Here is a 27,450-nt window from a genome sequence, read left to right on the forward strand (position 1 = left end):
GGAGGTCTTGCCCTTTGGCCCTGCTCATTACTTACTATTCAATGAACCCTAGTGGCAAGTTCACAGTTGGAGATACCTCTGATCCCCTTCACAGCGAACTAATATCTGGACTCATACCTGGAAGAAGTAGTGGAGAGTGGAAATTTCAGTGGGACTGGTAACATCCACAGGATTTAGTTCTTGCGGGAGAGGTTGGGGAATGAATATGGACAAATGAAAAGAAAAAATATTAAATGAACTTTAACAGATTGAGTTACGGGGCTGGTAAGTATGGGCTGAGCTGGGAATCTCTCCATTACACAGGATACAGTTTGTGGGAAGTGGATTTTTCAGTGGACTTTTGTATTTCCTGTAATTGCTTGGAATTGTAAAGAGGAACTGGGCAGTTACCTCACAGCGCACTGCTGTTCCTGGGCCAGTTGTTAGTGCTAAATCTGATTGGAGGTGGGAATACTGGGCTGGCTGTAACATGACACTGAAAGCAGAACACAAACTGGTTTAAAGCAAAGAAGTACACTGAGGAGACGCGGATAAGTATTCTCATCCTTATCAAGTTTTAAGTAAATGTAAGTGATTTATCAACGTTTATTTTTCCTGTATTGCCAATTTTTCTCTGTTTGCTGCTATCCTATTCTGTGTGTCTGTGTGGCTGTTAGCACCTAACAATTTATTGCCTCTCGGTTTATCTTTGACAAAGTAAAGACGCTAACCTGTTGTCTCAGTATCACAGAATCATGTAATCTTGTATTCATGTTGTCAACTTATTATTAATTTCACTCCCTCCTTTTCATTGGAGTCCAGGTTCACTGAGTACTGCCTCTTGCAGAGATAGAGGTTCCCAAGTACTGCCTCTCACTGGGTTCCTGTGGTTTCCAGGGTACTGCCGCTCACTGGGTTCCAGAGATTCCCAGGCACTGCCTCTCAGAGGGTTCCAGACATTCCCAGGGCACTGCCTCTCACAGGGTTCTAGAGATTCCCAGGCACTGCCTCTCACAGGGTCCCAGACATTCCCAGGCACTGCCTCTCGCAGGGTTCTAGAGATTCCCAGGCACTGCCTCTCACGGGGTTCCAGACGTTCCTAGGCACTGCCTCTTACTGCACTTTAAGTTCCCTGGGCACTGCCTTTCACTGTGATCTCAGTTCGCTGCGCACTGTCTCTCTGGGGTCCACTGGGTACTGCCTATCAGTGGGCTCCATGATTTTAAGAGAGTTTGGATCCAGACTTCAACATCTCATCAATTTGATTGCCATAAGTTATTTGACTGAAAATGCGGACGGACAGCTATAGACTTAGACATGGAATCCTACACTGCAGAAAGAGGCCATTCGGCCCATCGAGTTGGCATCAATGTGGCTGAGGTTCTCTGTTTCCAACTGATTCCATCTTGACACCTATAGCTTCCCTCTCTGTGAAGAGCAAGATAAAGTTCAGAACAGCAGCTCAGGCTAACCTTACTCTACTAGGTAGACTGAGGCCAGTGGACTAGCCAACTCAATGGAGAGCAATGATGAAAATTTGGACCCTGTTAACTCAGTATCTGACAGTACCCAGTATGGTTACTGAACTTTCCACAAGTTTTTGTAAATGGTATTGCTGGTATTCTCAGTGAGGTGGCTGGTTTTGACCAATCTACTAATTTAATGAGTTATTTCTTATTGTTCTAGTGTGTGTACAGATTTGTACCTCACTCTGTCACTCCACCTTTGACCCCTATCCCAAGCCTTTAATACAAAAGTCGAGTGATCTCAGTCTTGAATGCTTGAAAGTTGAGGATGTGAAAGGCGTTACATAAATACAAAGTGTTAAGCAGCAGTTGGGACAGCGGGTTTCCAGTTTCTGTTAAAATGCTGTCTGAATGGGAAGTCGATTGGATAATGGATCATTGTAAACTGCCCAACCCTGCTCACCAAGAATGTGTTAATTTCTCTGTCTGTCAGATCTCCCCACCAGGTACTATTGATAGTGGTGCTGGCTGCTCCCTGAATAACCCTGAAAATTTCTGTAGCCATACTTGATGGAAGTTTTTAATCATGACTTTGGGGAGGATTGACTGTGAACTGAGATCGCCTGGAGAATCACTTTATTAAGCTTTCTGAGTAGGGGGTGAGTTTACAGTTTAATGCGCAGCTAAAATGTGGTCGAACTCGCTTGGGGACTGTGGCTCTTATCAACATCCCAGTTCATTCTTTAATACAATCCTGTGATTTTAAAACTCCTTAGATTTGAGCCCATTCTCAGCAATCAGACTGCAATTAGACAAATATATCTTGTCCTTGTCCTGTGGTACTTTACACAGCTGGCCATTCTTCATTTATCAGCCATATTTGAATGTCGACAAGCTGTTTGACTGTAGGTTGCACCACATTGGACTGTTCATGCAATCACTCTGGTCTGCTAATGTGCTTTTTCCAGTTGGTGACCTCTGGGTATTAGCCAGGTGTGGATCCTGGCAATTTCTCTTAGCTAATTTCGCCTGACTGTAATCCTGACCCCAAATGCATATGATGCATCTCAGCTGAGATAAATTGGTTGGACTTAAACCTGGTGTTGTCAGACTTCTTACTGTGTTTACCCCAGTCCAACGCCGGCATCTCCACATCGTGACGCATGTGGCATGTGGCAGGGGCATAGGGTTTTGAATATATGACTAAGGCAGACAGAGTGCTATCCTCTCAATATCTCTGAACCCGGGTCCCCGACGCTGTGAGGCAGCTGATTTGCATTCGTATAACACCTCTCCCAATCTCAGGACGTCCCAAAGTGCTTTACAAACAACTGTCTAACCATACTGTTATAGTGTAGGAAATGTGGCTACCAATTTTGGCAGAGCCAGCTCCCAAAAACAGCAAAGTGATAGTGACCAGATCACCTGTTTTAGATTAAAGGAAAAGTATTGGACTGAACACCGGAGAACTCTACCCTGCTCTTACTCAAAACAGTGACGTAGCTTTTTTGCCTATAGAACTAAGGCAGACAGAGGGGCAACAAGGCTGCCATTTGAGCCATGCCTGACAACTTAAAGATTCTCTTATTCCATCAAACCTGAAATGCCGACGACATATTTTCAGTTCAGAGACAGTGGTGAATGTATTGTTAGACATGGTGCTGCGTGACAGGAACACTGCCTGTTGTGAGGGGTGTTAACCACGTCATGGGAGATTGTTTATTTTCCTGTTGGAGAAACCAGTTTCAGACTAACTGGGTTACTGCAGTATTGTGCCTGGGTGTGTCTTGCACAATAAGAGGGTTGTTACACCCTCTGCATAACGTAATGTACAACCGAACCTTTTAAATCACGTCTACGGGGGCCAAAACACTTTGGTCTTGTCCATGGCTGTGGTTTTTCGGTGCTGCTGCGATGAACGGAGCTTTGGCTGAGCGCCAAATTCTCCACTCTTGCTGGGGTTGGTTATGGACAAGAACAGAGAATCCCTCCTGTAACTTTTGCCATTCTTAGTGTCAATAACTTGGATTGGTAAACTTGAGAGATCAGCATTGCTATATTATCAGACTGCTTATCCAACATCTAATACAGGATGAGCAGAAATTTCCTCCAATTGAAATAAGTGAGCAAGACCGAAACTATTGATTTTTTTTTGTCCTCACTTCAAGCTCCATTCCTGAGGTATTGATTTCATCCCTCTCCCTGACAACAGTCTGAGATTAAGCCAGTCTGTTTGCAACCTTGGTGTCACGTTCCATCCCAAAATGATCTCTGACCTTAGGTTTGTGCCATTGCTATGACTGCTTATTTCCATAAGATCGCCTGACTTCAAGCCTCTCTCAGCTAATCTGCTACTGAAATTGTCACTCGTGCTTCATTACGTCTAGATTTGACTATTTATTGCCACTCCTGGTTGGTTTCCCACATTTTATCCTCCCTAAACTTGAGGCCATCCAAAACCCCATTGTCATTCTCTTAATCTGCAGCAAGCCCTGTTGCCCTCTCACACTCGGGCTTACTCCCACCAGGGCCACTATTTCCTTCTTTTAAGGGTGTAGTCTTTGTGGGCTAGGTCAGCATTCATTTCTCATCCCTAATTGCCCTTGAGAGCTGGTGGTGAGCTGCCATCTTGAACCGCTGCAGTCCATGTTTTGTTGACACCCACAGTATGGTTGGTCCTCTCTTATGTCTCGTAGTACTCCAGCTCTAATCTAGAACATAGAACATTACAGCGCAGTACAGGCCCTTCGGCCCTCGATGTTGCGCTGACCAGTGGAACCAATCTAATGACCCTCTAACCTAAACTATTCCAATGTTATCCATATGCCTATCCACTGACCATTTGAACACCCTTAAAGTCGGCGAGTCCGCAACTGCTGCAGGCAGGACATTCCACGCCCTTAATACCCTCTGAGTAAAGAACCTACCTCTGTCATCTGTCCTATAATTACCACCCCTTAATTTAAAGCTAACCAGAGCCTTATGTAACTGAAGGGTGATTTTTATCCCCTTGTATTCTAGTTCTCTTGATATAAAAGCCAGCATTCCATTAGCTTTTAGGATTATTTTCTGTACCCGTTTATGAGATTTTAATGATCTATATACCTGGACCCCAAAATGTCTTTGAGCTTCATGAGTAAGAAGTTGCAAATGCTGGAAATCTGAAATTAAAATCAAAAACTGTTAGAAATAGGCTGCATCTGTGGGCCATTTATTATATCAAAGGCATGATTTAAAAGTAAATTGTTATTGAGTGAGAAACAGATTCAGACTGGTGACCCTGCAGCAGGGTTTTTCCTTGAACCTCAACTGTAGCTTTTCCCCATTTAGAAAGTGCATGATCTCACACTTAACTACATTGAAATCCATTTGCCAGTGTTTTGCCAATTCATTTAACCTGTCAATATTTCTTTTCAGCTTTATGCTTCTAACCTACACTGTTTACAATGCCTGTATGCCATTAAAAATCGGGATCTGTGGCTTTCAATCCAATGATCTCATTGATCAATAAGTACACCGAAGCTTAAAACACAGATTGTGGTAGATACCACTGGTTACATCCTGTCACCTAAAGAGTATCTGTCCATTATCCCTACTCTTTTATAACCAGGACAGTAATTTACTCTCAATGCCCTGACTTTTAACTTAGCTAACTGTGCCTTCTGAGGAACCACATCAAATGTCCTCTGAAACTCCATTTGTAAAAAGGCAAAGAGAGATTTTCTTTTGTTTAGCACTATACACAACCACCAGGAATCTCGAGGCAGTTTACAGACTATGAATTACTTTTGAAGGATATGTAGAAATTGTGCCAACCAAATCATACGTTGCAAATGCTCACTAATTGGTAAATGACTAGTTGGTCTGTTTTTGTGATGCACCAGTCATTCTGGTGTTCACTCTTCATTTAACCTAAGAACAGGCAAGGCAGACCTTATTACTGTAGTGCTCCGGGTCTCTCAAGATGCAAATGGATACAGGGGCATCAGCCACTGTGATTGGTGAGCACACATTTCATTACCTAAAAGAGGGAGTTACACCCCCCACTGAACTTGGTGGGCACTTCTGCCAGGCTTGAGGGGCCAGATGGCCTACTCCTGCTATGTTCTTATGTTGAAGAATTATATGGGAGAAGCAATAAAAGTGAAAGGCACCACAATGGTACCTGTAAGCTATGGATAATAGTCTGCCCAGCTCCTGGCAGTAATAATCGCAGGGGAAGGACCAAACCATCTGGGTCAATAGTCAAATGCTGGCAACAGTGCCAACTGCAATAAAGGTTGTGAGAACAGTCTCAACTGCACCCTCGGGAATGGCCAGGCCAGCCATGGGTATGAATCCATGTCGATTATGTTGGTCTATTTCTGGGAAATGATTTTGCCTGTGATTGATACACATTCTAAATGGATGGAGGTTAAGTCACCCAAAGCACATGCTATCACAGATGCTTTTCAACTCATGGTGTTAGACAATGTAACCACATTCACAAGTGCTGAGTTCCAAAACCTCACCGTCTCAACAGTATTAAACACATTAGTACTGTGCTTACCCACCCAGCATCAAATGGACTAGCCGAGAGAGCTGTCCAGAAAGTCTAGCCTAAAGAAAATTTCAGGATGAATCTTGGAAACCAGAGTCTCTCGATTCTTCCTGAGCTATCGTACTCCACAACAACGGGAGTTCCACCAGCGAACCTGCTAATGAAATGGTGTCTCAGAGCAAGACCAAGCCTCATTTTTTCAAATTCGTCGGGGAGGGTAGAAGCCAATCAAAGTAATCAGAAAATACTCCACACATCACAGCACGATCATTTATGGAAGATGAAGTCGTATATGTGAGAAATTTTGGTAATGGTTCGAATTAGATCCCCGGAATTATTGCATCAAAGACCAGATCCTTTCATTCCAAGTAGATAGGAGCCAGACGGATTATTTCTAAACACATGAACCATTCGAGCAAAGAGGTACTCCACTGTTTAGTGTTGCCATCAAGAAATGTTTTTGAAACCATAAGCACCAAAGTACCTGATGAACCTATTATAAACATAACTCATTTGTCCTTGGCAGCAAATATTGATGAACTGTCTGTTCCAGAAGAGGTACTTGTTATTGCAACTGTTGTTGACCTGGGGAAGCATCCCTGACAGCAGAATTATGTCACTCAACAAGGGTCAAGAAAACTCCTCCAAGACTCCATTTATAATTGTCCAACTCATGTAGGCAGGGGACAATGTTGAGCCCACACACTCTGTCTGTGGGAATGATGGCACAGGCTCAAAATCTGGCTCAAAGTCTGGAGGGCGCGATTTGCACTGGCAAGTTTCTGAGTTCCAGTGTTCCCGGCCCCTTGCTGGTGGAGGGGCATGAAACATGCTGCGGGACGGCGGAAAGTTCATTTTAATAGATTATAACATATCACTAGCAGGAACTCTTTCCAGATATTGAGCCTGCATGGAATTTTCACGCCAGCGGCATTTACAACAAATCTACAGAGGTGTGAATCTGATACCTTAACCTCTGAGGGGATTTTGAAGGTGAGTGCTCAGGAAGCCAGCACCCTCCACAGTGGGCACGGGAGAGGATTTGGAGGACACGGATAGCTTCAGAATCACCATTTCAGGGAGAGGGGTCGGGAGGTGTCACCTGCAGGTCTTTTCTACCCTTCATGTTGGAGCACCCCTTTCTCTAAAGGGGTTGTGAAGGCTGGTATGCAGGCAACACTTTCTGTGTCCTCTATCCTGGGTTATGTCCATATTTCAGCTGAGGGAGCGCCCTTTGTTAGTGGGGGCTGGCTACAGGATGAGAGAGACATAACGCTGTCAGTCTCACACTGTGGAGATGCTGGTGTTGGACTGGGGTAAGCATAGTAAGAAGTCTCACAACACCAGGTTAAAATCCAATCATTGAAACAATCGGTTGCATTCTTGGACACACGCATCTCCATCAAGGGCGGTCACCTCAGCACTTCACTGTACTGTAAGCCCACAGATAACCTCATGATGCTCAGCTTCCACCCGAAACATGTTAAAGAAGTTGTCTCCTATGGACAAGCCCTCTGTATGCACAGGATCTGCTCAGATGAGGAGGGTCACAACAGACAGCTACAGACATTGAAAGACGACCTCATAAGAATAAGATATGGCACTTGACTCATCAATCAACGGTTCTGACGTGACACAGCGAAAAACCGCACCCACCTCCTCAGTAGACAAACATGGGACACAGCAGACAGAGTATCCTTCATCGTCCAGTACTTCCCCGGAACAGAGAAGCTACGACATCTTCTCTGGAGCCTTAAACTTGTCATCAATGAAGAAGAACATCTCGCCAAGGCCATCCCCACACCCCCACTTCTTGCCTTCAAACAACTGCACAACCTCAAACAGATCATTGTCTGTAGCAAACTACCCAGCCTTCAGGAGAACAATGACCATGACACCACACAACCCTGCCACAGCAACCTCTGCAAAATGTGCCGGATCATCGACACGGATGCCATCATCTCACGTGAGAACACCATCCACCAGGTACGTGGTACATACTCTTGCCACTCGGCCAACATTGTCCAGCTGATACGCTGCAGGAAAGGATGTCCTGAGACATGGTACACTGGGGAGACCATGCAAACGTGACGACAATGGATGAATGAACACCGCTTGACAATCACCAGGTAGGAGTGTACCCTTCCAGTTGGGGAACACTTCAGCAGTCACGGGCATTCAGCCTCTGATTCTCGGGTAAGCATTCTCCAAGGCGGCCTTCACGACACATGACAGCACAGAGTTGCTGAGCAGAAACTGATAGCCAAGTTCCACACACATGAGGACGGCCTCAACCGGGATCTTGGGTTCATATCTTTTTTTTATTAACCAAAAATATACTTTATTCATAAAAAAAAACTCTATTAATCTATTTCAAATATACAGGGCTTTGAGCAGCAAACACAACGTGGAATCAAAACACTTTTACAGATCCGTACAATCTACAATGACTACATTTCAAAACTTAAAAAACTATATCCATGCCTCAATATTTACAGATTTGTTCTGATTACAATGATTACATTTCAATACCTAAACCTTTCTACAAGCCTCAATTAATTACTTTATGCACGCTCGAGGTCTCAACATCACCGCACGCTGCCCTCGAAGCGGCTGTGGGGCAGATGAGACGGTCGCACACCTCCTAATGGAATGTGCCTTTGCAAAGAAGGTCTGGAGTGAGATGCAGTGGTATTTGTCGAGGTTCGTCCCCAACAGCTCGGTGACGCAGGACTCTGTGCTCTACGGGCTGTTTCCGGGGACGCACACCGAGACAAATATCAACTGCTGCTGGAAGGTCATCAACTCGGTGAAGGACGCACTTTGGTCCACCCGAATCTTGCTGACCTTCCAGCAGAAAGAACTGTCCTCGACCGAGTGTTGCACACTGGCACATTCCAAGGTCCAGGACTACGTGCTGAGGGACGCGCTGAAGCTTGGGGCAGCTGCCGCAAAGGCACAGTGGGGAAAGGCCACACTGTAAGGCCTTTTAACGGAGGCAGACCGAGGGCCCGGGAACTGCAGAATACCCTCGACCTGCGGAGCTGTGTGCCAATCTGAGCACTAACGGCACACAGTAATTAATTGATCTTGGGTTCATATCACACTATCTGTAAGCCCCACAACTTGCCTGGGCTTGTAAAATCTCACTAACTGCCCTGGCTGGAGATAATACACATCTCCTTAACTTGTGCTTGGCCCTCTCTCCACTCTCATTATCTGCACCTTTAAGACTTGATTACCTGTGAAGACTAATTTCAACCATTATCTTGTAAATTGAGTTTATGTCTGTAGATGCCCTGTTTGTGAACTCAAGTACTCACTCAAGTACGTGAGCTGCCAAGTAAACCTGTTGGACTTTAACCTGGTGTTGTGAGACTTTTCACTATTCTCACACTGCACAGGGATGAGGTGGTGGTTCCCCCAAGCTTGGGGGCATGAACAGACAGGGTGGAGGCTCTGTGGGTGAACAAAGTGAAATTTATTGACAAACATGCAGAACAAGATTGTGATCTTACTGCAATAGTGTCTAAATTCACCCGTGCTGACGAAGTGCTTACGGTTTCTTAATCCTCCTTATCCTCCCACTACATCTGGGTGTCTCCCCAGGATCCACAGCTGAGCTTAAGGTGGCCTCCTAACTTACACGCCCTCTTGCCTGAGATGTCTTTGGCTGCAATTCTCTGTAATTGTTGTGAGACAGGTGCTGGTGAGCTGCTTATGTGGAGCACCCCAGGGCTTGCAGTAGTTTAGTTACACAGCGGGTGAACCAGAGGGAGTGCGCTGTTGGAGCGGTATGAAACCCATGGGAACTTGATACTAATGAGCCATAAGATTTGGCATTAAAACACACTGGGCCCATTATTCTATCATTTTTTGCTAAGATTTCACCCATAATGCTTAGTTAGAATTCAGGACTGAATAAATTAGTTATTGAAGATTGCACAAAGGAGTTAAATGGGGAGGAATGTGGGAACTCTCCCTTTAAGGGCAACACAGCAGAGTAAGGGTCACCAGGCCTGTGTGCCCATTCAGCACTCAGAGTGGGGAATCAGCCCCAGTAGAGGAGTTCTCCTAGGCAGAGGTATTTTAGAGCCCGGTGCAAACATACTCCTTCTACTGAAGATCACTAATGAAGTCTCTGGAAGTGCATCATTACAGAAACTAAACAATTAGAATTAGGAATGCACAAGAAGTCAGAATTAGAGCAGTGGAGGTATCTTAGAGGATGATGGGGTTAGAGGAGATAACAGAGATCGATTGGTGCAAAGAGGAATTTGAAAACCAGGATGACAGTTTTAAAATCAAGACCAGAAACCAATGTGGCTCAGTCAACACAGGTGTTTAAGGGAAACAGACTTGCTGTGAGTTGGAACCCGGTGTCAGAATTTTAGATGTCATTAAGTTTACAGCAGATAGAATGTGGGAGACCGGTCAGGAGTTCACTGCAACAGTCAGAGCTGGAGGTATTAAAGGCATGAATGACTGTTCCAGCAGAAGATGAGCTGAATGAAGTCAGATGATGTTCCACAGGTAGAAATAGGTGCTGTTAGTGATGGTACAATTATAAGGTTGGGAGCTCATCTCAGGATCAATGGTGGCAGCAAGATTGTGAACAGACTGGCTTAATTTCGCATTGTTTCAGTGAGGGGGATGGAGTCAACAGCTGAGAATGGGAGCTTGATAGAACATAGAACACTACAGCATAAACAGGCCATTCGGCCCACAAGTTGCGCCGATCATATCCATACCTACCAGGCCATAGAACTATCTGTAACTCCCAATCCCATTAAATCTCATGTACTCATCCAGAAGTCTTTTAAAAAACCCCAGCGAGTTCACCTCTACCACCACTGACGGCAGCCGATTCCACTCACTCACCACCCTCTGAGTGAAAAATTTACCCCTAACATCTCCTCTGTACTTGCTTCCCAGCACCTTAAACCTGTGTCCTCTCGTAGCGACCATTTCAGCCCTGGGAAATAGCCTCCAAGAATCCACCCTATCTATTCCTCTCAACATTTTATAAACCTCTATCAGGTCACCTCTCAACCTTCGTCTCTCCAGGGAGAAGAGACTGAGCTCCCTCAACCTATCTTCATAAGGCATGCCTCCCAATCCAGGCAACATCCTTGTAAATCTCCTCTGCACCCTCTCAATAGCTTCCACATCCTTCCTGTAGTGAAGCGACCAGAACTGCGCACAGTACTCCAAGTAATGGAAGTAATGATGTATGGAATGTTTCAGTCTTCCCAATATTTAATTGGAAGATATTTCTGTCCATCCAGTATTTGATTTATGATAAGCAGCCTGAAAGTTTAACAACAGGAGAGGAGCTGAGAGAGGTGGGGTGATGTGCTGGGTATCGATAATGTGCATGTGAAAAACTAACACTGCTTTTGGATGATGTTGCTAGATGAGAAACAGGAGAGGGCCAAAGATTGTTCCTTGGGGACACAAGAGCTAATGGTGTGGGAATGAGAAGCCATTTCCCTGATTAGGATTAGGTAGTTAAGAATGGAACCAGCAGGAGCAGTCCCATCCTGCTGAATTATGGTGGAGAGGTGGATGGTGAGATCAACATGTCAAAGGCTGCAGGAAGGTCAAGGATGAGAGTTTACCTTTGTCACAGGATGTCATTTGTAACTTTGGTAAGAGCTGTTTCTGTGCTGTGACATGGAGCTTAAGGCATCAGATTTAAGAGATGTTCAAAATTATGGGTGGTTTTGACAGAATTGAACGGGAGACAGTATTTCCACTAGCAAGTGGGTGGATTTAAAGTATTTGGCAAAAGAACTAAAAGGAAAATGAGCAGACTTATTTTACATGGTGAGCTGTTGGGATCTGGAAAGTGCTGCCTGAAAAGGTGGAGGAAGCAGATTCAATTGTAACTTTCAAGGGGATCGGACAAATAACTGAAAGATTTTCTGTGTTATGGGGCACGCACAAAGGAATGGGTCCATTTGAATAAATCTATCAAAGAACTGCGACAGGCGTGATAGAGCAGCTGGCCATCTATTCTATATGATGCTATGACTGAAGGTTAATTTATACCAGGCTCTTGGCCTTTCTGCTGCAGAACAGATTGCAGTGTCTTACAGCTGAGCCCAACCCGTCCTGTGCCTGAAGTTCTCTGTACTGTAGAACCTGCTGTTGTTGGTAGATCGGTGAAGTTGCACAACTGTGGGTTGGCCCTAAGGAGAGAGCAGCTTGTTAAACGTAACCCCAGCCTGAACATCATTGTGTCTGTGGAAGACTGACAAGTCACAAGGAGGGTAACATTAAACAAAAATTATTTCACTGACAATTATGTACAGACAGAAAATATTGTTTCTGTGTTACTCATGTGTACTTTACCCCAAAGGCAGAAAGCTGTTTGAAAGGACAGAGGATTCTGAGGTTGAAAGACATTAAAATGCAATATAAAAATGTCATATTTGCATTTATACAATATCTATCATAACCGCAAGATGTCTCAAAGCCAGTGAAATCCTTTTGAAGTGCGGTCACTTGATCTCAGCAGCTCAGTAAGATCACACAAGCAGAAATTAAATAAATATGAAGATCAGTTGTGCTACGTACTGGATGAGGAATGAATATTGTTGCAAGACACTCCTCTGTCTTTCCTTGAAGTAGTGCCAAGAGATCCATCATTCCCACAGGAGGAGGAAGATGACGCCTCGGTGCGATGTTTAATCTGAAAGGTGCCACTTCTGACAGTGCATCACTCCCTCAGTGCTAATCTTGTGTTCAAATCTGTGGAGTGGAACCTTTTTGACTCAGAGGAAAGTTTGTCCTATTGGCTGCATATTTGCAGAAATCACAGGACATCGCATCTTTGGTTTCCTGATACCTGTGGTTGAAAAACCAAGCTGTGTGCAGTCAGTGCAAATTCAAACACTTGTCATCCTCTTCTTTGATTTGATTTACTTTTGTAATATGTATTAGTGTATAGTGAAAAGTATTGTTTCTTGCGCGCTATACAGATGAAACATACCGTTCGTAGAGAAGGAAACGAGACAGTGCAGAATGTAGTGTTACAGCTAGGGTGTAGAGAAAGATCAACTTAATGTAACCTAAGTCCATTCAAAAGTCTGACAGCAGCAGGGAAGAACTGCTCTTGAGTCGGTTGGTACGTGACCTTAGATTTTTGCATCTTTTTCCTGAAGGAAGAAGGTGAAAGAGAGAATGTCTGCTGTGCATGGGTCCTTAATTATGCTGGCTGTTTTGCTGAGGCCGTGGGAAGTGTAGACAGTCAATGGATGGGAGACTGGTTTGCCATATTGGATTGGGCTATATTCACGACCTTTTGTAGTTCCTTGCAGTCCTGGGCAGAGCAGGAGCCCATACCAAGCTGTGATACAATCAGAAAGAATGCTTTCTATGCTGCATCTGTAAAAGTTGATGAGAGTCGTAGTGGACATGCCAAATTTCCTTAGTCTTCTAGAAACTTGGTTGGCTTTCTTAATAATAACGTCAGCATGGTGGGGGCCAGGACAGGTTGTTGGTGATCTGGACATCTTAAAAACTTGAAATTCTCGACCATTTCTACTTTATCCCCATTGATGTATACAGGGGCATGTCCTCCACTGTGCTTCCTGAAGTCGATGACTATCTCCTTCATTTTGTTGACATTGAGAGAGAGATAATTGTCATCACAACAGTCCACCAGATTCTCTCTTTCCTGTACTCCGTCTTGTCATTGTTTGAGATCCGACCAACTATGGTGGTGTCATCAGCAAACTTGAAAATCAAGTTGGAGGGGAATTTGGCCGCACTATCATAGGTGTACATGGAGTATAGGAAGAGGCTGAGGACAGAGCTTTATGGGCCACCGGTGTTGAGGATGATCATGGAGGAGGTGTTGTTGCCTATCCTTACTGATTGTGCTCTGTGGGTTAGGAAGTTCAGAATCCAGTCACAGAAGGAGGAGCCAAGCCCCAGGCTGTGGAGTTTGGAGATGGGTTTTGTTGATGTTGAAGGTTGAGCTGTACTTGAAGCAGATAGGAATCTCAGATTGTTGTAAAGAGAGGTTTAAGGTCTCTAAGGTTAAGGTTTCTAAGGTGGAGGGCACGCTCTCGCTGTCTTCTCGGTTAAAACGGGCATAAAATGCATTAAGCTCATTGGGGAGGGGTGGTGCATTGGTGGCAGTGATTTTACATGCCTTCATCTTGTAGCCTATTATGTCTTGGAGGCCTTGCCTTCTTGCCAGGAGTCCATGTGGCTAGCCTGGGAGTCTAGCTTGGTCTGGTTTTGTCTTTTGGCATCTTTGATGGATCTCCTTAGATAGTATCTGGCTTTTATTGTAAAGATCAGGGTTTCCTGACTTGAATGCCTCAGACCTGGACTTCAGCAAGCAATGGATAGGCCTGTTCACCCATGGTTTGAGGTTGGCACACAGTCTTCTACACACTTACTAATGAAGTCTCTTATTGTGATGACATTCTCGTTCAAGCTGGTCACAGAATTTTTAAATACTGATCAATCTACTGACCCCAAGCAGTCCTGCAGGAGATCATCTGATTCCTCAGACCAACATTGCACAATGGATTCTCCCATTTTGGTTTTTGCTTTTAATGCAGAAGCAGGAGCACAGTCTTGTGGTCTGATTTGCCAAAGTGTGGGTGGGCAATAGAGCAGTAAGCATGTTTGAAATTTGTGTAGCCATGGTCTAGGATGTTTGCGCCTCTGGTGGAATATGTTGGTAACATCTTGGTAGGACGCTCTTGAGTTTGGCCTGTTTGAAGTTCCTAGTCACAAGAACATAATGTAGAACATAAGAACTAGGAGCAGGAGTAGGTCATCTGATCCCTTGAGGCTGCTCCGCCATTCAATAAGATCATGGTGTTTGTTGCACCAGTCAATCACGGCACACGCGTTGCAGACAGGGTGGAATTTTTTCTTTTGTTTTGCAGAGTGTTGCAGCGGGATGAAAAAATGTCGTGGAAGCTATTAGCCTTGAAGGCTGCTTCCGTCACTGTATTCTTAGGAACTTAGTTTAAGACAAAATGTGAAAGGGGAGGGGTGTCCACGACATCACATCGGTGTGACGATCCCTGATTGAGCTGTTCTGTCAATGACTTAGCTTTGAAAAGAAGGCCCCCTGATAAAATGGAGTTCCCCCCACTGGAATACCCCCTATCACGGAACCATCACCATTCCACAGATCCTCTGCCTCCCTCATGGAGTCACCCCCCCCCCTGCACAGAACACTGCCCCCACACAGAATGCTCCACCCACATAACACCCACCCTTGATTGCCAACCCCCAAAGAGCCTCCCCTGGCACTGCCCCGACACTCCCCCTTGCTACATCCCTCAGTGATGGGGGCATTGCCCAAGCTGTGTGGGGGGTAGTGCTCGGAGCAGCACCAGAGCACTGTGTGAGAAAGGAGAGCCAGGGACAGTGCCTTGGGGCAGTGCATGACCCACTCCCCCTTTGGGGGGTGTACTCACGTGCGCACCTCTGGCGGTTTCTGCTTGCCAGGTGCAGATTCTGAGGGACCTTCATGATTCATGTCGGTGTGAATGGGCAATCTAATGGGGAGGGGGAGTGGAAGTTGGGGGGGGGGAGGGATAGTGTGGGGGGTGGTGGAGGGGGCATGGTGGTACTGTCAGGCATAAAGGCATAATGATATTTAAATGTATTCAAATAGGGATCCTGACATTCAATGTTGGGATTTCTGTTACGTCGTTAGTAGAGGCAATGTCATAAGAACATAAGAAATAGGAGCAGGAGTAGGCCATCTAGCCCTTTGAGCCTGCCTTGCCATTCAATAAGATCATGGCTGATCTGTCGTGGCTCAGTTCCACATTCCCGCCCTCTCCCCATAACCCATGAGAAAGCTTAATGTGGAAGACATGCTTGTGCCATTTTAATTGCCATAGACCCCAGGAGGAGTAAATTGAAGGCAACAGGAGATGGCCACACTCCTCCTGTCCCTTAATGACATTCCATTGTATTGGAAGGGAGTCCGATCAGTCACACCGACAGCAAGTTCAGCACTTAGCCTTGCATCTTGATGCATCATGATTCACCAGGCCATCATCAAAATCGTTGATACACCCTGTATGTGCTCGTTTGGTGAATTAAAAGTCAACACCATAATGAGAACATTGTGTACACTAACTTGGCGCAGTCCTCACTCCTTCAATGAGAAAGGGCCAATGAGATGAGGACCTGGTTGAGGATATCATCATCTCATCCAAGTCTTGTCCTTTCTCACTACCACTGAGACACACGTGCCGCTAATCCCTCTAAGCTGCTGAGCTGCCCTCGCACGATGGTGTGGTGTGACCACAAAGAGTTACAAACGCTTTTGTCTCACGTTTTGCCCTTTGGTGCCTATGTGCGGCACAGTGGTTAGCACTGCTGAATCACAGCATCAGGGACCTGCGTTCAGTTCCGGCTTTGGGTGACTGTCTGTGTGGAGCTTGCACATTCTCCCAGTGTCTGCGTGGGTTTCCTCTGAGTGCTCCAGTTTCCTCCTACAGTCCAAAGATGTGCAGGTTAGGTAGATTAACCATGGTAAATGTTTGAAGTTATGGAGATAAGGTGGGGAAAAGAGTTTTGAAAGGCACTGTATCAGAGAGAGTCAGTGGAGATTTAATGGGCTGAATGGCCTCCTTCTGCACTGTATGGATTCTGCTGTGATGCATTTTTTTGTTTGCTTTTTTAAGTCCGTTAGCTGCTGGATGACGTTGTTAAAGCTGCAGATACAGGTGGAGTCTCCACGAGATATAGACACATGGATGATGACCAATGAGTGTGATAAGTATTGATCAGAAGAGAAAGCCTCTGCAGAGGAATTATTCACGAGTAGACAAAATCGCTGCTTTTAATAGGCTGATCCTTCCTGGTATTACTACTCTATCACCATGGCAACTATCACAATATTGCCATTGAGCCTGTGCACATTCTTTGAATCCTTTTGTATTTATTAGATATTTTGAGGGAGTGATACTAGCCTTCTCCTCTCGGTCCTGATGTTCTAGAACTATCCATGAATCTTCAGGAATTGAATAATAATCTCTTGAATATTGTTGGGAGCAATGGAGGAAAAAAATATTCCTGTGGAGAACCTTGGGATGAGCTCAGGATGTACTTGCTTCCTACATTTTGAACATTCTTGCATAGTGGGAATGCACCCAAGTGAGTTGGCAAAGTTGCAGGGGTGAGGAGACACGAGAAAAGAATATGGATTTAGCCAAGGAAGAGTTTCTCTGATGAACTGAGCAGTGTGGGCATGACAGCAAGCCCTTAACACTTAAGAGGAGCATTCAGTAGGGGAGGCAGTGGTGTGGTGGGGCCTTCAGTAATGCTGTCAGTAATCCAGAGACCCAGAGTAATGCTCTGGGGCACCAAGTTCAAATCCCACTGTTGCGATTCGAATTCAGTAAAAATCTGAAATTAAAAGTCTAATAATGGCCATGAAACCATTGTGGATTGTTGTAAAAACCCATCTGATTCACTCCACTTTAGGGAAGGGAACCTGTTGTCCTTACCTGGCCTGACTCTTAAATGTCTCTGAAACTCAGTTCAAGGAATTCGTAACGGGCAATAAATGCTGGTCCACCATCTCATGAATGAAGTAAAAAAAAAATTAATCACAGGCTTGGAAATGTGTGTGTGTGTACCAGAGGTTCCATGGAAGTGTTTCAGAGGGAATTAGGTATTATCTGAAAAGGAAGAATGTGCAGGGCTATGAGGAGAAGGTGTGGGAATGGCACTAGGTGAATTGCTCCTTCACAGAGCTGGTACAGATAGGATGTGCTGACTGGCCTCCGTCTGTGCTGTAATCACTCCATGATTTTATGTACTGGACTTGCACACCACCCCCCCCCCCCAAACCAATGGGAATGTAGCCTGGCAGCTGTGCACCTGCAAGAAGACGGCCCTACATTATAACTTGCTGTTGGCTAACTACATTGGGACAGCCACCCATCAGTCGACACCCTTAACAGTGACAACAGAATGGCCAAATTCTCCCAACCCGTCCACAGTGGGTTTGGTGACAGGTGGCTGCAGTGAATCTGGTGAAATGCAAAAAGTTGGAAACCGATTAGGTAAAATCCTGTTGCAATTCTCCAAATGGTGAGTCACTCTTCCCACTAGCAGGTGATGCAACCCCTTTGCGTTCATTTGCATCTCACGCATGCTGTTTAAAACAGCTGTCTGCTTGCACCCCACTATCCTTCCAATCTTGTGTCGCGCCAGCGGGAATTTACCATCGACATCAAAACCAATTGCTAACAAGTCGTGTGCACAAGATGGTCCTCAGTTCACGAGAGAATTTGGGGTGAGTGCAACAACTTTCTGTCACATGCTACACGGCTCCTGATGCGCCGTTCATCCCTCTGCCAGGGTAGACCGGTCCAGCTCCATGGACCCTCCTGTGCCACTGAACCAGATACGACTGAAACAGGGCTCTGTAAAGGGTAGATTGCAGAGTATACTATATTTAGAAAGCAACAGAAATTAGAATGTAAAATGCAGAAACATACCATTCAGCCAATAAGTCCATGTATTTTTTATGCTGTACAGGAACCTGCTCACATCCTTTCTCATCAGACCCTCCTGATGAAATGAGGTGGGGTTTGGTAGTGAGGGAGGCTGCACTAATTAGACATAATCTAATGGCCGTAGATATAAAGGGACATTACTCACAGGATGGAAATAGAATCCAGATGAATTGATATGAATGATAAGTAAGGATCAAAATGCTACTGAATGCCTGATCGGGAGGGGGAACTGGAGAAGAAACTGTATCCAAATTTTGAAATAAGCAAATTATTTCAAATAATAGTCATGGGAGATTTCAACAGTCCCCGAATAAATTGGCAAGATGAGATAGGGGAAATGAAAAAGGAAGAGTATTTTTACAATGTGTACAAACAAGATTCCTTTCTTACCCAGTTTGTAAGAATGTACAAGAGGGGTAAGCATTTGGTGATTGCAACATAATAAGATTTAAAATAATGACAGCAAAGGATGGAGGCAAACTAAAGACTGATAGGTTGATAAAAAAGCTGAAATGAAAGAGATGAGAATGGAATTAGGTAAAATTGAAAATAATATTGACAAGGAGATAGAACAAAGGTGGGAAGTATTTAAAAAAGGGCCTCAGTTCAAGTGAAAGCTAGAAGAAACAAGCCAGTAATAAAACATTATGGATGAATAAAGAGAATATGAGCAACGTTAAAACGAAGAAAAGAGAACACGCTGAGAACATGGACAATAATGAAAAGTGTGACCAAAGGCATTGCAGAAGGTAAGAAATAAGGAGGAAATCAAAATATACAAACACTTTTCTGTTTACCGATGGGTAAAGTGTGGGGAAATCTGGGAAGTTTCAATTGAACTGTGCCCCCCTCCTGTCCGTGACAGATTTGATAGGGCAAACAGAGTGAAGATGTTTCCACTTTTGTGGTAAAGACCAAAACTAGGGGCCGTAAGAAGACGATAATGACAGATAAGTCAAATAAGGAATTCAGGAGAAAGTTCTTTACTCAGAGAGTGTATGGAAGTTAGGTTACAAAAGATTGTGAAAATTAAAGTTCCATATTTGTCAAAAAAACTCTGTCAAATTATGGAAAATGCTTATTATCCAAACAAGGCCTTCACTGGGGCCTTCTGTAATGCTGTCAGTAAGCCAACACAAGATAAGCAACTAAAAACCTTGTTCCATAAACATGGCATTCCAAGACTAGGACATGGGATAAAAACAAAGAGCAAGTTACCATGACAATTACCAAATAGCAAGATATGGGGACAGATACTAATGAAAGATTGGCAGGAGACAGTTTTCTATTGGATGAGAAAGGGCAAAAGGCAATGCCATGATTGGTGGACATGTATGCAAATGAAGTATTAGAAAAAATTGCTTGTTTCCCATTTGCTGTAATTAACTATAACTGCTAAATGTTTTTGTATGAATCAACGGAACACCCGGCAATAATTTTCCTGCCTCGTGGACTCACTTGTGCACAAGTTATTAAAGCTTGGAAATTGAGTACTCTGAGTTTAAGTGTTGTCTGTACCCAAAATCCTTGACAAGTGATGAGGCTGTGCAACTTGTTTCAACATGGAGTAGTTGACTGACTGGCGTAGGTTTCAGGAGAAACTAGATAAGCACACAAGGGAGAAAGGAATAGAAAGATATGCCAGCATGAAAAGCAGTGAGACACTGATGTCCTGTTGGGCTGAATGGCCTGCTTCTGTGGTGTCAATTCAATGTAGTTCCATGCATTTGAGGTCTGCTAATGCAAACCATCAGACCATGGGTGGGATTTTCTGGCCCTCCCCATCAGTTGGATCTTCTGGACCCACTGAAGGCGATGTCGACTCCCCCCCCATCAGTGCCCGTTCCCTGGTGGTGAGACAGGTGAGGCACGCAAAATGCCACAGACAACGTCGGGACTGCAAGACCCAGCTGAAGGCCAAAGCAAGCCACCTCTATCACTGGAATACATGCCGTGGTGACATTGTGGGGGATAAATCCATTTTTGTATCTGTATGATTATATCATATATGTGTGTGTGTGTGTGTTTTCATCTCTGCATGAGTTTATACAACGCTTCTAACTGCTTTCCTTTTCATTCAGGTCCTGTGATGCACTGATCTGACCATGCCTGAATATGAGAACTTGGATGATAGCTGCTCAACAGGAAGTGACTCCGTCAAGTCAGGTACAGTCTGAATCCATTCAAATCTACAACTGGCTAAATGACAATGATGTGGAAGTGTCGGCATTGAACTGGGGTAAACACAGTAAGAAGTCTCACACCATCAGGTTAAAGTCCGACAGGTTTATTTGGTAACACAAGCCACTAGCTTTCGGAGCACTGCTCCTTCGTCAGGTAAGTGGGAGTTGTGTTCACAAACAGGGCATATAAAGACACAAACTCAATTTACAAAATAGTGGTTGGAATGCGAGTCTTTACAGGTAATCAAGCCTTCAAGGTACAGACAATGTAAGTGGAGAGAGGGTTAAGCACAGGTTAAAGAGACATGTATTGTCTCCAGCCAGGACAGTTAGTGAGATTTTGCAAGCCCAGGCAAGTCGTGGAGGTTACAGATAGTGTGACATGAACTCAAGATCCCGGTTGAGGCCGTCCTCACGTGTGCGGAACTTGGCTGTCAGTCTCTGCTCAGCGACTCTGTGTTGTCATGTGCCTCACTTATCCGAAGATCAGAGACCGAATTTCCGTGACCGCTGAAGTATTCCCCAACAGGAAGAGAACAGTCTTGTCTGGTGATTGTCGAGCGGCTGAAGACAATACACATCTCTTTAACCTGTGCTTAAACCTCTCTCCGCTCACACTGCCTGTACCTTTAAGAGTTGATTGCTTGTAAAGACTTGCATTCCAACCATTATTTTGTAAATTGAGTTTGTGTTTTTATATGCCCTGTTTGTGAACTGAAACCTCACTCACCTGATGAAGGGGCAGAGCTCTGAAAGCTAGTGGCTTGTGCTACCAAATAAATCTGTTGGACTTTAACCTGGTGTTGTGAGACTTCTTACTGTAAATGACAAATCCCAGAGTCAGATTTCATTACCATCTCATAATCTGGTACAAGTTTACACCCAGTAATCAATCAAATACTGAAACTTCAAAACATCATAAAACTTCCTTGTCATTCCTTAATGCCCTTTGGAAATAAAAATCTCTTGACTACAGCCATGAAAATTTCACTAGCTGCCCTGCAACCATAAATAGTTTCAGGAAATACTTTCAGATAATTCCAAAAATACGTTTTGCATGAAAAGGTGTTTTCTCTCCTAGAAAGCTCTTGTTTGAGCTCTGTGTCCCTGCTTTTGGATTTTCCCACCAGAAGAAATAGTTTGTATGTAACCTATTGAAGTATTTGTAGGCCGGAATTCCCTGAGCTCACCCGTGGCTCAGGGAATTGGATTCTCCAGTGCCGTAGCTGAGTGCCAAATTCTCCGTTCTTGCTGACAGTGTGATAGGCCAAACAAGATCGGAGAATCCCAGCCCTAATTTACAAGATGATGGTTAGATCACCTCTCAACTTTCTAATCTCACGGTAAATTAAGAATCCAATTTGTGCAAACTATCTCCATGATTTAACCCTTTTAGTCTGGTACCATCTAGTCAATGAGAACATTCAGTGTAAAGGACTTCCACATCAAATTCAAGTGGTGAGACTCCTAAATCAAAGCAGATCTTCCATCCAGCTCTATATTTTAGAGATTAAATGTCACCCTTTTGGTTTCCACCCATCTGCATTCGACATAATGAGAGGATCAGAAATTGGCATTATGGGGATTGCCATGCTGTGAGGGCACAGATCAGTTTGCAGCTGTCCAACTGCAGCGAATCAAGCAGCAGCTGGATAATTTCAACCAACCCCAAAGATGTCAAAGTGTGCCAGGGCAGCCCACTCTGCTTCAAAATATCATTTTATTCACTTGTTCATTCACGGCAAGATCAGTATTCATTTTCCGTCCCTTCTGGAACTGCTGCACTAGATGGTGCGATGCAGTGGCATGGTGGTAATGTCACTGGACCAATTGTCTGGACACGCAGGCTAGTGCTCTGGAGACATGGGTTCAAATGGATTTTAAATTCAGTTCATAAATTTGGAATTCTCTGTGAAGTTGACCATGAAACTACCATTTGATTGGCATAAAAACCTATATGGTCCACCAATGTCTTTTGGGGAAGGAAATCTACCATTCTTACCTGTGCCTCTGAGACGTCTTAGAAAATGATTCAGTTCAAGGATAATTTGTCATCAACGGCTACATAGAATTATAGAAGCCCCTATAGCACAGAAGAAGGCCATTCAGCTCATCGAGTCAGCACTGACTCTCTGACAGAGTATCTTACCCATGCCCTCACCTCCACCCTATCCCTGTAACCCCACACACTTACCGTGGCTAATCCATCTAACCTACACATCTTTGGACACTGACGGACAATTTAGCATGGCCAATCTACCTAACCTGCACATCTTTGGACTGCGGGAGGAAACCAGAGCACCCGGAGGAAATCCATGCAAACGCGAGGGGAATGTGCAAGCTCTACATAGACAGTTACTCAAGGCAGGAATTGAACCTGGTGCTGTGAGGCAGCAATACTAACCACTGTGCCACCATGCAGTCCAATACATGAAAGAATTTTAAAAAGTTTGAAGTTTATTTATTAGTGTCACATTAACATTGCAGTGAAGTTACTGTGAAAAATCCCTTAGTAACCACACTGAGGGAGAATTATTTTAGCAAGGCCACTTTCACCCCATTTCCATTCACTTTATTTAATTCTGTTTCTTCTTTTCATTCATCCATTTTTATCATCCTCCTTTCTCGCTTCCATTTTTCCACTTCTCCATTCCCACCTTCCCTCTAGCCCTGCTGCCCTTTCAGTTCAACTGCCTTAATCATCTGTACCATTCACACATTCTGCTCACTTAATGTTTACTTTTAGCACCTTTTTCAGCCTTCTTCATCCTCATTTACATCCCCCCCCGCCTCCATCACCACCACAGTATAAATCTCTTCTTGCTCTGACAAAGGGTCATCCAGACTCGAAACATTGGCTCAATTCTCTCTCCACAGATGCTGTCTGACCTGCTGAGATTTTCCAGCATTTTCTGTTTTTATTATTTAAGATGGTTAGGCCTAGGCAGGCTCTGGAGAAATTCTGACTCCCCCCAGGTGATCATGATGTGGAGATGCCAGATGTTGGACTTTAACCTGGTGTTGTGAGACTTCTTACTGCGTTTCCCCCCAGGTGAACCAGTTTTACATGTTTCCAGCTTGTGCCCTGAGAGCCGGTGGATGTGGTCTTTCTTGATTTTCAGAAGGCGTTTGACAAGGTACCTCACAAGAGGTTATTGCAAAAGGTCAGGGGACATGGAGTTGGGGGTAGGGTGTTAGCGTGGATAGAGGATTGGTTGTCAAATAGGAGGCAGAGAGTGGGGGGTCAATGGGTGCTATTCGGATTGGCGGATGGTGACTAGTGGAGTGCCCCAGGGGTCGGTGCTGGGGCCTCAGCTATTTACCATTTATATAGATGATCTGGAGGAGGGAACCGAGTGTAGGGTGTCGAAATTTGCTGATGACACCAAGATTGGTGGAACGGCAAATTGTGCGGAGGGTGTGGAGGATCTGCAGAAGGATCTAGATAGGCTGGGCGAATGGGCCAGGAAATGGCAAATGGAATTTAATGTTGGCAAGTGCGAGGTGGTCCACTTTGGTAGGAATAATGGTAGGAAGGGTTATTACTTAAGTGGCGAAAAACTGCAGCAGGCGACGGTGCAGAGGGACCTCAGGGTCCTTGTGCATGAGTCACAAAAACGCAGCCTGCAGGTGCAGCAGGTGGTCAGGAAGGCGAATGGGATGCTGGCCTTCATCGCGAGGGGGATTGAATATAAAAGTAGGGAGGTCTTGCTGCGGCTGTATAGGGCATTGGTGAGGCCACAGCTGGAGTACTGTGTGCAGTTTTGGGCGCCGTACTTACGCAAGGATATTTTGGCCTTGGAGGGAGTGCAGAGGAGGTTTACTAGGCTGATGCCGGAGTTGAGGGGGTTGAGCTATGAGGAGAGGCTGAATAAATTAGGCTTGTACTCGTTAGAGTTTAGAAGAATGAGGGGAGATCTCATTGAGACGTATAAGATGATGAATGGGATGGATAGGATAGAGGTGGAGAGACTCTTCCCGCTCAGAAAGGACAGTAGGACTAGGGGGCACAGCCTCAAGATAAAGGGGGGGCGGTTTAGAACGGAGTTGAGGAGGAACTTCTTCACTCAAAGGGTGGTGAATCTCTGGAATTCTCTGCCTGTTGAAGTGGTGGAGGCTGCCTCGCTAAACATATTTAAGACGCAGGTTGATGGGTTTTTGATAAGCGAGGGGATTAAGGGTTATGGGGAGAGGGCGGGAATGTGGAACTGAGCCACGACAGATCAGCCATGATCTTATTGAATGGCGGGGCAGGCTCGAAGGGCTAGATGGCCTACTCCTGCTCCTATTTCTTATGTTCTTATGTTCTTATTTCAGCTATGAAGCTCAGCAAACATCAGGAATCGCTGAGATCTGTAGGAAAGTCTGGAATCAGTACTAGGTCTCCAGCACTCTCTGTGAGTCACTGCTTCCAGTTCCCAGGATGGAGAATAGACACAGTACTTTGTGTCTCAGCCTGACCTTTACATGTTAATTCCTCCAGTAAATAGCAAGCAGGGCGTGACCTCCTTCACTTAGTCAGTGACGCATGAAACCCACAGGGAGAGAAACTTCATGTCTCCATGGTTAGCCCACAACTTAATTATTCATAAAAATAAAAACGAAGGCTGGGGAACAGCTTGTGCACTGTGTGAATTGTATAAAGTGTAGTGTATATTCATACCTGAGCTGAGCACAGTGAGTAGACACATAATGGTTGTCATGGAGCCATTAGGCTCAGGTAATAATAGATCACGGTGCCTGTGAAAGAGTTGGGTACATTGTGCTGTGCATGGGCTAGGATGGCATTTTTCAACCACATCTTCCTGTTGTACAGCTAGATAGGAAAGGGAACGACTATGAGAATAATAATTGAAGGGTGATTGTGCTTAAATAAACTACACATGTCAGCCTACAACAAGTTAGAGGAATGTTGGTGGAGGCCTCTTCAATCCAGCTGGAAATGTCTGCCTCTGAATTTGTCCCATTTCAGGTTTTGTGGGAGGATTCTGAACTGGTGATAACAATGTGGCCATTCATTAGCTGAGGTGATCAAGAAGATCGGCTCCTATGGCTTTACAGTGGGAATGTAACCAGGTGCTGCTTTGGCTGGATGCATAATTTTCATCTTATCGCTGCCTAATTTGCTCAATGAGACCAGACTCACTATTGGGTGACCCTCTTTCTCAATTTTTGAATGAACCAATAGGCGACTGAAGCCTCTGCTCAAAAAAGGCAGGGTCTAATTACTGACCCTGGTTGGATGGATTCTTGGAGATTTTCTTCCCCCATGTAACCTCCCCCTTTCCAGTCACTCTGGCCAGCCAAACAGCCTCTTCTACATCTCCAAGATTTTAATACATAAAAATAGGAACATATGAATTAAGATGAGGAATAGGCCATTCAGCCCCCCTATCCTTTTCTGCCAATTGATAAAATCAAGACTGATGATATTGTAGCCTCCACTTTCCTGACTGGAATATTCAGTGACCCAGCATCCACTGGCCTCTGGGAAAGAGAATTCCTCAGACTAAATTCTATTAGTTTTAAAATAGTCATGGAAAAGTATAAGTTAAAGTTCTAAATTGGAGCAAAGCCAATTTTGATGGTATTAGGAACATTCAAAAGTTGATTGGGGAAGGCTGTTCACCGGTAAAGGAATATCTGGTGAGTGGGAGGCTTTCAAAAGCGAGATAACGAGGGTTCGGGGCCTGGATGTTCCTGTTAGTGTGAAGGGCAAAGGCTGGCTGGAATAGGGAAAGCTGGATGATGAGAGACGTTGAGGCTCTGGCCAATAAAAAGAAGGAAGCATAAGTTAAGTATAGACAGCTGGGGTTAAGTGACTCCCTTCAGTATAGGGGTGTAGGAGTATACTTAAGATGGATATCAGGAAGGCAAAAAGGGGACATGAGATAGCTTTGGCAGAGAAGGTAAAGGTGAATCCAAAGAGATTCTACAAGTATATTAAGGGCAAAACAGTAACTAGGGAGAGAATGGGGCTCCTTAAAAATCAGCAACGTCAACTACTTGTGAAGCCACAGGAGATGGTTGAGATCCTAACCGAATATTTCTCATCAGTATTTACCGCAGAAAAAGCCACGGAAGCTAGGAAACTCAAGGATGTAAATAGTGATGTCTTGTCCACATTACAGAAGAGGAGGTGCTGGAAGTCTTAAAATGCATAAATGTAAATAAATCCCTGGGACCTGATCAAGTGTATCCCAGTACACCGTGGGAAGTTAGGGAAGAAATTACAGGGCCCCTAGCGGAGATATTTTTGTGTCATCAACAGCCGTAGGTGAGGTGTTGGAAAACCGGAGGGAGGCAAATGTTGTGTTGTTATTTTTAAAAAGCGGCAGAGAAAAGCCAGGCAATTACAGACCGGTGAGCCTAATGTCAGTGTTAGATAAGTTGTCGGAGGGGATTCTGAGAGAAGGATCCCCTTGCATTTGGAAAGGCAAGGATTGATTTGTGCATGGGAAATTGTGGGAGTAGCAAATTCTCTGCACCCTTAGATCTCTTTGTTCTGTAACTCTCCCCAGTGCCCTAACATTAACTGAGTAAGTCCTGCTCTGGTTCAATCGACCAAAATGCATTACCTGGCGTTTGCCTAAATTAAATTCCATCTGCCATTCGTCAACCCACTGGCCCAACTGATCAAGATCCCACTGCAGTTGGAGGTAACCTTCCTCACTGTCCACCATACCAACAATCTTGGTGTCATCTGAAACTTACTAACTGTGCCCCCTATATTCTCACCCAAATCATTGATATAAATGACA

At 44.6% G+C, this 27,450-nt stretch overlaps 1 protein-coding gene across 1 annotated transcript in view; it reads left to right on the forward strand.

The window, feature by feature from the left end:
- The first annotated feature begins 328 nt into the window (after positions 1–328).
- Positions 329–27,450, forward strand: part of LOC145359203 (solute carrier family 15 member 1-like) — a 125,709-nt gene continuing 98,587 nt past the window's right edge. Inside the window, exons 1-2 of the mRNA XM_080213673.1 lie at positions 329–566; positions 20,588–20,672. Coding sequence (XP_080069799.1) covers positions 20,612–20,672 — 61 coding nt within the window. The 5' untranslated portion in view covers positions 329–566; positions 20,588–20,611. The remainder of the gene's footprint in view (positions 567–20,587; positions 20,673–27,450) is intronic.

Source organism: Carcharhinus amblyrhynchos, chromosome 27 (assembly GCF_965287045.1).
Source record: "Carcharhinus amblyrhynchos chromosome 27, sCarAmb.v2.hapA, whole genome shotgun sequence".
In the NCBI taxonomy this organism is placed as follows: domain Eukaryota; kingdom Metazoa; phylum Chordata; class Chondrichthyes; order Carcharhiniformes; family Carcharhinidae; genus Carcharhinus; species Carcharhinus amblyrhynchos.